The sequence below is a fragment of the Lutjanus erythropterus genome, chromosome 23, assembly GCF_056507025.1.
Source record: "Lutjanus erythropterus isolate fLutEry1 chromosome 23, fLutEry1.hap2, whole genome shotgun sequence".
Classification (NCBI taxonomy): domain Eukaryota; kingdom Metazoa; phylum Chordata; class Actinopteri; order Lutjaniformes; family Lutjanidae; genus Lutjanus; species Lutjanus erythropterus.
In genome coordinates this window covers 18,722,983-18,736,995 of record NC_139339.1, presented here as the reverse complement: position 1 = coordinate 18,736,995, position 14,013 = coordinate 18,722,983, and the positions used below count along the sequence as shown (strand labels likewise).

At 36.4% G+C, this 14,013-nt stretch overlaps 2 protein-coding genes across 2 annotated transcripts in view; one reads left to right on the top strand and one right to left on the bottom strand.

Annotated features, from left to right (window-relative positions):
- The window catches only part of nhsl2 (NHS-like 2), a 222,704-nt gene that overhangs the window by 171,716 nt on the left and 36,975 nt on the right, over positions 1–14,013 (bottom strand). The gene's annotated exons all lie outside the window — the stretch shown is intronic.
- LOC146306012 (chymotrypsin-like protease CTRL-1) lies at positions 2,485–10,235 on the top strand. Its single transcript, XM_084711796.1, has 6 exons — positions 2,485–2,621; positions 3,198–3,218; positions 5,234–5,405; positions 6,134–6,393; positions 7,292–7,422; positions 8,800–10,235. Exons 1-6 carry the CDS (start codon positions 2,564–2,566, stop codon positions 9,319–9,321), a joined length of 1,164 nt encoding a protein of 387 aa, XP_084567922.1. The 5' UTR covers positions 2,485–2,563; the 3' UTR covers positions 9,322–10,235.

Below are 14,013 nucleotides of genomic sequence, written 5' to 3'. Positions count from 1 at the left end.
AATATAATATTGAAAACAAATAACAGATAAAAACAAATGCAAACAAATGACATGAAGTGTCTCATTGATTGCATAATCAATTGTATCTATTGGCTTTGAAAATTCAAAAGGCACAAAACAAGCCTGAAGCACATCTGGAGCCGGTCCTGTTTTTCTTTAAGACAATGAGCCTGCATACTTCTGTTGCTGTGCCAGTCATGATCATGAGACTGAGTTCTTCGTACATGTGAGCGGTGGATGGCAAACATGAAGACAAACATGTCTGAGGTGTTATCAACCGTCACACACCTGTGGGCGGCTGGACGAGGGCTGAGAATCACTTCTCCATACCGAGAACTGTGTCAAATCTTTTCTAGGCAAGTGATGTTTTTTTCAGTGCGCTGGGATCAGATCAGTTGAACACACCGTGGCTCATTTCAACACAGAGGTGCAGCGACATACTTATGACACGTTCAGCTCATGTCAGATTAAACTGTTACATGGTAATGCTGTGCATGGGAAAGATTCACATTTAAGTGGCTTGTGAGCGTTCACGTTACCCAGATGGATTATGGTTACAGAGTTGGCAGAGTTGAAAATTCTGTGAAGTTAACAAAGTAACTCCATATCCATTTTGTTTGGGTTTAATCACACTGAACAGCTTTGGTTTCTTTACCACTGTGACACATACATGTGATACATACAACTTTTCTTTTATCAACACTCAGTGAACTGAAGACACTAACTGTTGAAGTTTTAAAGTGAAATTCTTTCTCATTCTTGCTTGATATACAACTTCAGCTGCTCAACAGTCTTGGGTCTCTGTTGTTGTATCTTGTGCTTCATAATGCACCACACATTTTCAATAGGAGACAGGTCTGGTCTGCAGGCAGGTCAGTTTAGTACCTAATAAGGCTGAATGATTTTAAAGAAATATCTAATTGCATTTATTTTGACTGACACTGAAATTGTGATGAAAGGATAATTTTTACATTGTTATTCTCATTTTCACTGAAAAACACATTAAAACTATTATGGTGTGTTATTTTTTCAGGGATCTGTACAGTACAAAGATGTTTTCTGAAGTCTACAGAATGATGGGACACTTCTGCAGCAACAAACAAACACACATTCTGCCTTTAATGTGACACATGCGGTTCAGAAAAAAACAAAACAAATGCAGGGGTCAAATTACATGTTAAATATCAACCATAAAGCAGTTCATGTCATGTCATGGCTTATATTTTAGTATCTGCTGACTGACACCAAGGCCACAGTTTCCTGAGAAGATAAAGTCACTGAAAATGATCTTTAAGTTTTAAGACCTTGCATCTGCGTGCATGTGGGCCTCATACTGCGAGCCCCGCAGTTAAGAAAGTCTGTATTTGTTCTGTGAAATGAACTTACCTGAGCTCACCTATGAGGCACACATGCATGCAAACACACACCTAAGTTGTAGCTCGTTTCAGGTCTTGTGTTATCATGACAGTGACATAAAACTTAACTTAATAAAATGTTAAATAACTCAACATTCACCACTGGTTTAACATGGGATACGCCGACATGGACTAAGCTGCTTGCACAGACAATAGATACGGCCTTATTGCTGGTGAAGATGGGCTGGTTTTATGTCTGTACAATTCTTTAAAAGATTAAATATTCCAGGTTTATTTTTGCAAACAAGAGAGGGTTTTTTTGTCATATATGGTGCTTTAGTTGGAATTAAAGCCTGCAGAATCTTGGCACCTGATGTACAGTAAAGGAATGTTGTTGCACACTGAAAACAAATGAGCAGTTCAGAGATTATTTATTAGGAAAAGGAGTGTCAGAATATTCTGTGGTGGAGCTCAGGTCAGTGCCAAGTAATTGTATTATTAATCACAGTCCTTGATTGTGATGCACTGCACTTCCATGCGTCCTTAATGCTGCTGTGGATGTTAAACAATACATCCACTCGAGGACACTGCAAGGCTTAACAAATATTGTGCATCCTGGAATTTGAAAATTGCAGGAGACCATGTTGTGATTTCAAAGAAATTTCAATTTTCCAGCCCTAGTACCTGAACTCTTTTACGATGAAGCCACACTGCTGTAAGACGTGCAGAATGTTTCTTGGCACTTCCTTGCTGAAAGAAGTGGGATGGATGCCAGCATACAAACATGTTTGACTTGATGTCTCTCTTATAACCTAAACAAAAGTTTACTGAAGTATGAGTTATGGTATGAGGAAAGGTTGGTGATGGGTGATCAAAGTGCCAACCGTGGCCAAACAGGGTTGGGTGGTTCTCAGAGATGTTTTTTGTGGACCACTGAATGTGACTGTGAATGTGACTTCAGCGTTTCTTTAGTAAACTGAATATCTTTGAGTTGTGGACAAATGGAGAGATTTGAGGATGATCAGATATTGATTAAATTAGGATTATTAAATGTTTCATGTCATTATCAATCATATGCTTTGTCTCTAAACTGGCACACAGCCATCTGAGCACCCTGGTGTGATGAAGGTGTCACACTGTGGGTGGAGTGGATGTAAAAGTTAAGGCATATATAAAGATGAAGATGAAGTGAAGGAGGCACAGTAGAGATGGCTCTCCACCAGTTTCTGTGTGCTCTGACTGTGATCATCATTCTCTCACACAATGGTAAGAAAGATTTTTCTTTAAATTGTTAATTTTTCTGTCTTATTATTCGCTTTACTGCCATTATGAATTGATGTGAGGTCACTCAGGTTGAAAAGTGTTCAAGTAAAAGTATAAAATTATCTCTTTAAAAGGCAATTTAAAATAAGATTTTTCGATGTGAAAGATCCTGTGTAGCATCCAGCCTGTCACCATTCAGATATGGTTACACCATCATTCACTCTGCAATTCAGCGATGCTCTTCAACGTCATGAACATCTTTTATATGAGTTTTCTCAACTTTTTTTTTTCAATGAAGAACCATACAATGTAAATATTCTCATAGGTCTTACAGTAAAAGCCACAACTCTCTAAGCCTTCATTAAGACTCAGTTGTAACAGAAGATGTCTGATGTCTGATAGAAAAAGAGATTCTTTCCATCATGTATATGTCATAAGTGATGTAGTTATTTGTATTTTCAAATGTCCAACATGAGAGGTAACATTTTCTGAAGGCAGGATAATCAAACTATCTAAAAAATCTCCATCATCAGCTTCATCCTCTTTGCTTATCACGTCTTTCTTTGTTTTGATTTTCAGGGTGTCGTTCACAGCAGCCAAGTAAGCATCCAACTTTACAAGTTCTTCAAGTTCTGTCTCCTCCAGTCAGCTACGTAAAAGACGGACAGAATAGATCATACAGATCTTATGCATATGCAGCAAGATGTTAAATGGGGAACTTCTTTTATTAACTTAATTACTTATTTATTTTTTTACCAGACAAGGATTCATAAATTCACAAAATTAAAAACTTTCAAAATCTATGACAAGACTTACTGAAAACATAGGTATAAAAATGTACTATTACAGTCACTTTTTTTTAAAATACATCTTGAATGAAAATATTAACACTAAAGCTGCACTAATCGATATCTATATTAAAGTTACAGATTTTGTGCAAAATTCCTTAACCATTAACAATCAATCAATTATTTACGTACAAACTTATGAACAAAACACATTTTAGATTTAAGTTTCCTTATTCAACAAATGCCTCAACCAGACAAAACAGTGTTAAATGGGGTGTAATTACTGCCATTTGTAGACTATCAATTACTTATTGATACTTCATTTTTAATTGGTTAAATTCTTAATTAGATTAATCAGTCATGTGACCTATTCTTAAAAATTGAGATAAATCATATCCTACCAAAAGAAAAATGTGAAAATAATTAATACAAACACCATTAATTCAATCAATAGATGTAAAATATGTCATTTATGTCTGCTTAATTACCAAACTTGCTCTGTGCCAGAAAACACCATTGTCCCAAAGAAGAATTCACGACTTCAAACGATTAAAAAATGTGTTAAAAGACTTAAAACTCTAAAAATTAATAATATCTACTGATGGCATAGATGTAAAAATGTACTATTATAATAAACTTCAATTTAAAATACATTGTTTATGAAAATGTTGTCCCTTTAAAGTCAACTACATCAGAAAACATGATCAGACATAAAAAGAGTTAGCTAAGAGTTAGCTATACCCCAACGACCCCTGTCTGACTTCCTGGTTTAAAAAAAAAAGGCGGGAATACTGCTCAATCACAGACAAACTTTCTATTTTTCAACAAATTCATGAAATAATATTGCCGCTGTATGTCACACAACGTTTTCTATTATATTCATTAAATATATTTTTATAAAGATTTATAAAATGAGTATTAAATTAAATTAATAATCAATTAATAACATTATATTATAATTATAAATTATATTCTATGTTGTTTTTTTAGAAAGATAAATTACATTATCAACAAAAATTGTAAGTAGACAACATAATAATGGTATTTATTTCTGGAAAATATATCAAACATTTTGATCATATGGCTAATTATATAATCTTGTATTTAATGCAACAAAAAATTCTTTTGTCTTTTATCTTGTCTTTTTGTATGACAGAGTTGAAGAAATTCAAGTCCTTGGCCACACAAAAATGCACTTAAATAAAAAAGTAACTCACTATGAGGCTGGCCTGTTGCCAGATTAAAAAGCTTAAAATATACTTTCCCCACATAATTACAGAGTACAAAATCAAAACCTCCTCAAAATAAGCTTTTCTCCCAGTTCTCAAAACTGAATTATATCCAACTTCAGCCAACTGTTTGAAAAGACACACAAATACTCTGTCATTCTGGATATTAAAGGTTTTCTATATTGCCAATGCACAATATTTATTCATTTATATAAATAATTAATATTTATTATTCAGTTTATTCACAGAGAAGTAAAGAAACCAGAAAATATTCACATTTAAGAGGCTGGAATCATAAATTTGGGGATTTTACCTTTAAAAAGTTACTAAAACCAATGAGATGATTTTGAAAGTAGTTAGTGATTAATTTAATAATCAATCAATAACACCTCTTGGTGGTACATAAAGTCCCTTATGGCATGAATGCAGCATTATTCATCTCTGAACAACAGTCAACTTTGATGTCTTCAACTTTCTCTTATCTTAACTTTTAGTTGACCATATTTTAACCACAGCACAACAAAGTTGGTCATATTTTGTCATTTTATACAAAAGCGTTTGCTTGTTCTCCATGTTTAATTCTCCTCTCTGATATCAGAATGTGGCCGGGCTCAACTTAACTCCAGGATTGTGGGAGGTCAAAGTGCGTCTCCAGGAGCTTGGCCCTGGCATGTCCAATTAGAAAGACAGATTGGAAATAAAACGCGCTTCTGCGGAGGGTCCCTTATTAGCAACCAGTGGGTGCTGACAGCTGCTCACTGTGCAGTAGGGTAAGAGAACACTGTTGCAACTTTAATTTTATAAACTTTATGTTTTTGGTTTGTTACAACAAGACTAAATTGCATTACACAACCCATTTACATCTGGTATTAAAATGGGACCTGAATCCAAATAATAAACAGTCTTGAGGAGTAATGGATTTCATGTAACTGGATTACTTAAAAGGTAACTGTAAGACCAACCACTAATATTAGCGACACAGTTGAAAAACCCAACTGAGGATCTGAATAAAATTTGGCACGAACTGATCATTAAACAGAGTTTTTACACAAATAGTAAAAAAAACAAAAAAAAAGTGCAAGAACAGTTTTTATTGGTTCCATCAACAGTAGTTTCCCATTGCCCACAAATGCTCTGTACAAAATTTGGCCCCAATCATCCATTAAGTGGTGCATTCACAGTAATTGATTGATAGATTGATAGATTGATAGATTGATAGATTGATAGATCGATAGATCAATGGATCGATCTACCCCTGAGGCTCTGTACAAAATTTGACACCAGTCGGCACTAGATGGCACTTTTACACTAAGTTGATAAAATTTGCTAAACCGACTTTTTCAACTCATCTTAAGTCTTCAAGAGTTGGTTGGTTGTTTGGTAAATACAGATGTTAATACCAGATGTAAATGAGGGCTAAAGTATCAACACTCACTTATTCATAAAATGTGATGTTGAATGATGAAAAACTAACTGTTTCACTTCTGTCTTCAAAAAGTGTCAACAATATAACGGTTCATCTGGGCCGCCTCAGGATGATAGGTGCAAACCCCAATGAAGTGTCACTGACAGTAGAACGGATCATATGCCATCCTGTCTTCAACCGCCCGAAATTTGACAACGACATATGTCTCCTGAAGCTGCAGGCCCCTGTGAATTTTACCAACTACATATATCCAGTGTGCTTGGCCTCAGCTAACAGCACTTTCCAAAGTGGGGTTAGCAGCTGGGTCACTGGTTTTGGTGTGACTTCTAATGGTAAGTTTGCAGAGAAACACTGCAGTTTCACTTCAGAGAAGGCCTAACACATCAGTGTTTCAAAAGTTCAATTTAAATTTATTATATTTGATTAATTTCATTTTATTATTAGGGTATTATTATTATTATTATTATTAAACCAATTTAAATATCATTTTCTATCAAGTTTGCTTCAGCAACAAAAGGGTTACTGTCCTGAAAACTGCAAAATAGAGTTATCAATCAGATTTTTTTGTTTTTGTCTCTGGGCAGAGAATGGTTTGAGCTGGCTCACTTATTGGTTAAGACTTCATCACCGGGACAGAAGGCCACAGCCTGTGTGTTTGTTTAGAAAGTGACAGGACAGGAATTAACCAATCACATTTTGATTCACAGTGGGTGGGACCTAAAATAATCAATCAACAAATAGATTATTACAGCCCTTAACATCAAACACATAACTCATCCAAACAAAGTAAACAAGTAAAAGAGTAAACAAATATCTACTAGTTTAAGTGAAGAAAACTACAGGAAAAACATTTCTTACTCTGCTATCATTGTGTGGTGTTTGCTACCATCCACTGGGTTTTTGTATGTTGACCTACACACAACCAACACGTCACAAGCTACCTGGCTGCCTGCCACTTATTCCAGCAAAATATTTTTCCATTTTGCTGCATTTTTGGTGTGTCTGGCAAAGTTTTGGCTGAACTGAAGTCCCAGCTCTGAACGGTTCACAACCGATGCTAATAATGCCTGAGTTATCATTTGTTTACCCATAGTATATTTTGTTTCTTTTGCATTACTGCTGCCAGGTTCATCACAAAGCTCTTCATTCACTTTATGTTTCTTCCTTTTGTTTTGTTTTTTGTTTTTTTCCACAAAAATTCTAATTCACCTTTAAAATATCTCCAATTAGGTACAATTTCCAACATCCTTCAGGAAGTGAACGTACCAATCGTGGGAAACAATGAGTGCAGACGTGCCTATCCTTCTCATCTCACAGAGAACATGATCTGTGCCGGAGCTGCAGGAAAGGGTTCCTGTCAGGTGATCACCATTTTTGTGTATTTTTTGTATAAAGGTACACCAGGTATTAACAAATCACAGTGGTAGGAGTAACTAACTAAAAATATTCAAATTAATGTAATTATGTAGCTTTCTGGGGTACTTGTACTTTCATGAGTAGATTTTAAGTCTGTATTTTTACTTGTACTGAAGTATTCATTAGTTCCTGTCAACATCATAATTGAGTACTGAGTACAATTTGAATCAATATTCAAACCTTCCATCGGCATTTTTGTGTCCAATAAGGTGATCTGATTGTAAACAAGCCAATGAAAACAAGAAGACATGAAAAACAAAACACTGCAGCAGCACAAGTTAAAAAAAAACAAGGATTCCAAAAGTCAATGATTAATCATTAATTGCTTCTAAGAATTGAATTAATTAAAATCTTATTAAAATTGATTAATTAAGCAATAGTCTAGAAATGGCAGTGATGTCTGGCAGAGCATTTATTGAATAAGTAAACTTAAACTTAAAATGACCAGAAAAAGAGAAAGAAAAAAAAATGTGTGTTTAGTATCTTAAAGATTCTTAATTATTAATTTATTGTTCACAGTTTTAACTATCGGTTAAGAAAAATACACAAAATTTACAACCCAAGTTTGGAGCAGTGAGCGTTTCCACTGAGCAGCAAAACAGCAGAAGAGTTTGGATTAATTTAGACTGAAGATTTGAAGAAACAGAAACTCCTTTGATTGAATGTTACCATAAATGATACGTTAAACATCAGTGATTCAAAAGTAACTAATACTCTTGACTACACATTTTCAGTACTCTTTCCACCACTGATAAATCCCAACAGTATGATTTTCAATACAAAATACAGAATACATACAATCAAAAATACAGTAAGTTACTCTTTCTATTAGGGGTGTCACTACCCTCCAAATCCATGATTCAATAACACTTTCGTTTATAAGGTAACAATTTGATTTGATTTTTCGATTTCAACATTTTTTCCACTGATTATCAAGTCTTGATCTGTAAAGATTATCAGATTGTCGGTTATATGCCCTGACAACTGTCATTTAAATTTTCAAACTCTTCTTCAAAAAGATATTCTATATCAGTTATTCCCAGAGACCTGGGTCACGACCCACAGGTGGGTCACAGAGACGGAGATTTTATTTGGGTCCCCCCAAAAAAAAGATGATGGAAGACATTTTGAAAATTTATTAGCCCTCTGTGAACTGGGTCATGATGGTTTGACCTCTTAAAAAAGTGGGTCCCCAGAGAAAAAGTTTGGGAAACACTGGTCTATTTGGTGTCAGTTGCTGGGTAGGTGCTTCCTGAACAAGTCCTCCTCTAAGAGATACTCCATCCTCTCCCAACAATTATCCTCATTTCTTCTTTCCAAAGGGCGACGGAGGGGGTCCACTGGTGACCAAAAGTGGTAGTGTCTGGGTCCAGATTGGACTTTCGAGTTTTATTCGTGGCTGTGGCCTGTCTCGATATCCTGGAGGTTACGCCCGCGTGTCCCAGTACCAGGAATGGATCAGCAACATCACTGGCAGCAGCCAACTAGGCTTCGTTACCTTCACCTCCTCAGGAGTTGACAGTTATTTAAACTTCACCTTCCCAACCTCACACCCCACAACACCAACACGCCCCACAACACCACCACGCCCCACAACACCAACACGCCCCACAACACCACCACGCCCCACAACACCAACACGCCCCACAGCACCAACACGCCCCACAACACCACCACGCCCCACAACACCAACACGCCCCACAACACCAACACGCCCCACCTTTTTTCCTGCAAAGGATTGTAACTCTGTATTTGACGGTGGTGACAGCGTGATCCCCTTCTCCCACTTCGTCTCACTCTGTGCTCTTGTTCTTTCACTCTATGCACTGGTTGGTGACGCATAACGTCAAAGTGAGAAACAACTTACGGTGGAAGGTTTCTGTTTCCAACTGTCTTTGATTATGACCATTTATCTTTATCTTTATCTTTATCTGGGGATTGTCAACAACAAATCAAAACCTTTTCATATGAGTCACATTATGACTGGGATTGTTTGATTTATTTGTCTTTAATTGAAGAGTAGTTTAAAGGTTGAGTTTGGTATTTTTGGGTCCTCGGTCATATGCCTGTGCCAAACAGCTACGTTGCAGTTTACATCCGTATCTGTCCAGAGTCATAAAATATATGTAGTGAAGACTTTGAAGGAATTCAATTAAAGATATGAAGTGTTTTTTCTATTTTGGCAAAATGGAAATTAAATACATATAGATTATACATGAACTTCCTTGAAGGCATTCTTGAGATACTGTGTTCATAATAATGGGATGGTCATGAGGTCACAGTGACCTTTAAAGTCACCAACATTGAATCAGTTCATCCTTGGGCCCAAATCGACATTCAGGTTTAAAGATATTGATGTTGATGTTACCCTTCAACACCATGCTGAAAAGCTGTGACTCACTGCCATCTGTTGTGGAAACTTTAAAGCCTGTTTCACCTGGGTGTGGTAAGACATGTGCTGCACCTGTAAGCAAATCCACCACCTGTACATCAAGGTGGGAGGTTAAACCACTGGAGGTCAGCAAAAACAACATGTCAGTGGGATGTTGAGCTGCTCTTTAAACTGTATGTGGAATTGTCCATGTTTGAATTGTATCCTGTTGAAGAGTTAATCATTTAATAAACTTGGTGGCTGGGTTGGGCAATTTTTGACACATTATAATAACTGTAACAATCTTCAGTATGCACTGATTTGAATTTTGTTGTTGTTGTTTTGTTGGGAAGATAAAAAAAAACAATAAACACTGTTTTGGGTTTATTTGGGTTTGTTTTGATGTTTTTGCAACTAACAACAACAATAATGATAATAATAATAATAATAATAATAATAATAATAATAATAATAATAATAACTAGAATATATGATAGATAGAATAAAATATAAATATAAATAGTAATACCAGTAATTATAATAGGTACACTTGCACATTCTTGCTCATTCTTCTTTTCCCTTTCCTTTTTCTCTTTTCTTTTTTGTTAACTTTAGCTAAAAAGTTAATAAAACCATTACAAAACATTGCATTGTTTGCTAGCTAGGTAAAAAGCTAAAACATTACATTGTTTTCCTTGCTAACTAAAAAGTTAAGAAAACATTACATTTAAAAGTTAAAAAGAAATCAAGTTTAGAAGTCAGCCTTTTTAGCATAGTCATGATTGCTCTTCAGAGAAGCTCTAATTTCTCATCCTTTGAGAAAAACTTATTATCAACAAGTTATCAACTGGAGTGAAAGAAAGAGACACATTTGATCATACAAATTGAGTTTGTCCCTTATGTTTCTGTGAGTAACTTAATTATTTTGCTTAAAAGGCAGCTACTTTAAAAGTTAAGCTTCCTCAAGGGTGAGTTTAAAGTTATTACTAGATGACATTTTAAATCGGAGTTTAAAGTTTCAGTGCAGTAAAGTAAAAACAAAACTGAAGTTTAAAGAGACGTTTAAATGTAAAATTTCTTAGTTTTAAATTAATCTAAACATTTGGTGGTGCAACATAATTATAGTTCAACCACATTTAATTGGGTTTAAAATTTAATAAAACAATTTAATAAAATGTTTGTGCAACCCAGCCTTAGTAATTAAGCTCAATATTATCACTATATCTTCACTTGTGTATGTAGTCTCACTTCTTGTGTTTACATGCTGCTGCCATCATGGACTCTACATCTGGTGTTTGAACAATGTGCCTCCATACACACACACACACACACACACACACACACACACACACACACACACACACACACACACACCAGCACCAAATCCTCAGATTGCCTTTCCTCTCCCCCCTCTCTCTCCCTCTTCCTCTATCATAGGAATCTGCTCTCTAAACTGTCCTCATGCCTTGTCCTCATGTTAGCACTACAGAGAGATGAGTGTGTGTGTGTGTGTGTGTGTGTGTGTGTGAGAGAGAGAGAGAGAGGGAGAGAGAGAGAGAGAGAGAGAGAGAGAGAGAGAGAGAGAGAGAGAGAGAGAGAGAGAGAGTGTGTGTGTGTGTGTGTGTTTGTGTACAGCAGAGAAGAATCAAGAACCAAAGTATGAAAGAGAAACAAGAAAAAAGTGGGGAAAACAGTCCTGTAAGCATGATACACAACAAACTGGAAAATCTACACACACATATAAAACATTTGTAGGAAACTGGACTAAAGGAGAGAGTGCTGTTCTGCACATGTACTGTATTTTATCACACACACGCACACACACACACACACACACACACACACATAGCCCAAGCCTCTTCCTGCATTATATCACTGCTGTTACTCAATCTCCTGGACTCCTGTGGTATTTATTATTTTTCACAGTGTGGAGAAATTGGAGAATTTGGGGATCTTTGTGGCGATCCATCAGTCTTTCTCTGCTGTTCTTCTTCTGCAGAAAGACAATCTTTACCTTCCTTTCACACTCTAGTTCAAGTTTCAAATAAAAAAAACATCAGGGATCTTGAAACAAAAAAGGGGTAGCACTTTTATAGGCTGTATGTGAACATATATAAAATCTATAACTCTTCTGGTGGGCATCCAAAGGTGGAGGCTTTCACTCCAGTTGATAATTCAGCTAGTAGATTTTCCTCAGTGGAGAAATTTGAGTTTCTCTGCCAGCATGAGTAGGCTAACTGAGCTAACTAACTTTTAAGAAAACTTGGAAACAATAGAACAGTTAGCTAACTTTTTTAGCTAGCTAGCAAACAAAAGAACATTTTTGTTTTCTTTTTTTACTTTTATTTAGCTAATTAACAACCAATATCCAATAACGTTTGTTTCACTTTAATCCAGCTTGCAAACAATGAAACCTTCCCGGACAGCAGACATACGTCTGGCCAACATCGGCCTCAGATCGTGCGTCAGGATTCTACTCCTAAAGTGTGTAAATGCATCTGAGAAGCATCGGCCCATAGCAGGGACATGGTTTGCCAGAGGATTTGTTTATGTGCTCCTTATCAAAGTCGGCGATAGGTCGGCTATGGATCGGCCCATTGCACGTTATCCAATTGGTGCCAACGGAACTGAGAGCAGGCGTTCGTGAGTTATTTGGTTTCACCTCTCACATGACATTCATGGTTAATGAATTCCTCTTTTGTACATTTATACACAACCTTTATCTGCAGATGTGAGCTGAAGACACAGAAAGACAACAAGACAAACATGTTTGACTTGATGTCTTTCTTATAACCTAATCCAAAGTTTACCGGAGTCTGAGTTATGGTATGAGGAAAGGTTGGTGATAGGATGATAACCTTGTGACTTCTGTTTTTAATGTGACAGTTCAGAATCACCAAAGTCACACAAGGGTTCTTCCTGAAGGACTGAGGTTCTACCCAAAACCATTTGCTACTAAAGAACCCTGTTTGGAAGTTTGATCAAGGGCTCGTTGTACCATAATATAAAAGAATTCTCAGTAGTACACCCTGGGTGGGTTTGAGACAAAACCCTTGGAATACAGTAGGGTTCTCTGTAGAACCCCTGGTCCTGGATAAAACACTTGGGATATAGAAGGGTTCTTGGGAGAACACCCTGAGTGGGTTCTAGATTAAATCCTCAAAATATAATATACAGAGATGCTAGTTGGCACACTGAAAGATTCTGGATAGAACCCTCAGAGAGGGTTGTTGAATTCTTTACAGAACTCTTTCATCAAGGGTTCTTTGTACCAGAATATAAAATGGTTCTTGGAGGAATCCCCTCAGTGGGTCCTCAAAAAATCCTTGGAATATAGAAGGATTATTTGTAGAATTATTTGTGGAATATAGAAAGGTTCTCAGGAGAACCCGCTGGGTGGGTTACAGATAAAACTTCTGGAATACAAAAAAGGTTCTTGATTGAACCTCCCTACCTGGTTTCTACATAAGCTTGGAACATAGAAGGGTTCTCCATAGAACCCCTGGTTCTAAATGAAGCCATTGGAATATAAAAGGGATCTTGGTATATCCCCTGGGTGGGTTCTTGTCTGCACCCTTTGAGGCGTTAAGATTCTCAACAGAACCCCAGAGAGGGATGTTAAGTTCATTGAAGAGCACTTTTGTCAATGGTACTTTGTACCATAATATAAAAAGGTTCTCAGTCCCTGGGTGGGTTCTAGATAAAACCCTTGAAATATAGAAGGGTTCTTGGTGGAACCCACTGGGCGGGTGCTTGTTAGCACACTTAGAAGGCGGAAAGATTCTGGATAGAACGCCACAGAGTTGGTTCTGAGTGAGACCATTGCACAATAGAAGGGTTCTCCTTTAGATCCTATCACAAAGGGTTCTAGGTACATTGGTTCTAGGTATGTTGGGTTTTTGGTAGAATGCTCCGAAAGGGTTCCAAGTAGAACCTTTATAAAAGGCTCTTCTCCTATGGGAATATGCCTGAGAACCCTTTATGGTTCTTGGTAGCCCCCTTATTTATTTATTTATTTGTTTGTTGTTGTTGTTTTTTATTTTGTTATCAACAATTTTATTAATATAATATTGAAAACAAATAACAGATAAAAACAAATGCAAACAAATGACATGAAGTGTCTCATTGATTGCATAATCAATTGTATCTATTGGCTTTGAAAATT

Bases quoted from the DNA above. Each gene is read 5' to 3' on its own strand.
- LOC146306012 (XM_084711796.1), top strand. From the start codon at position 2,564: ATGGCTCTCCACCAGTTTCTGTGTGCTCTGACTGTGATCATCATTCTC. The intron at 6,394-7,291 runs GTAAGTTTGCAG...ATCTCCAATTAG, and splicing joins TTTTGGTGTGACTTCTAATG to GTACAATTTCCAACATCCTT. The intron at 7,423-8,799 runs GTGATCACCATT...TTCTTTCCAAAG, and splicing joins CAGGAAAGGGTTCCTGTCAG to GGCGACGGAGGGGGTCCACT.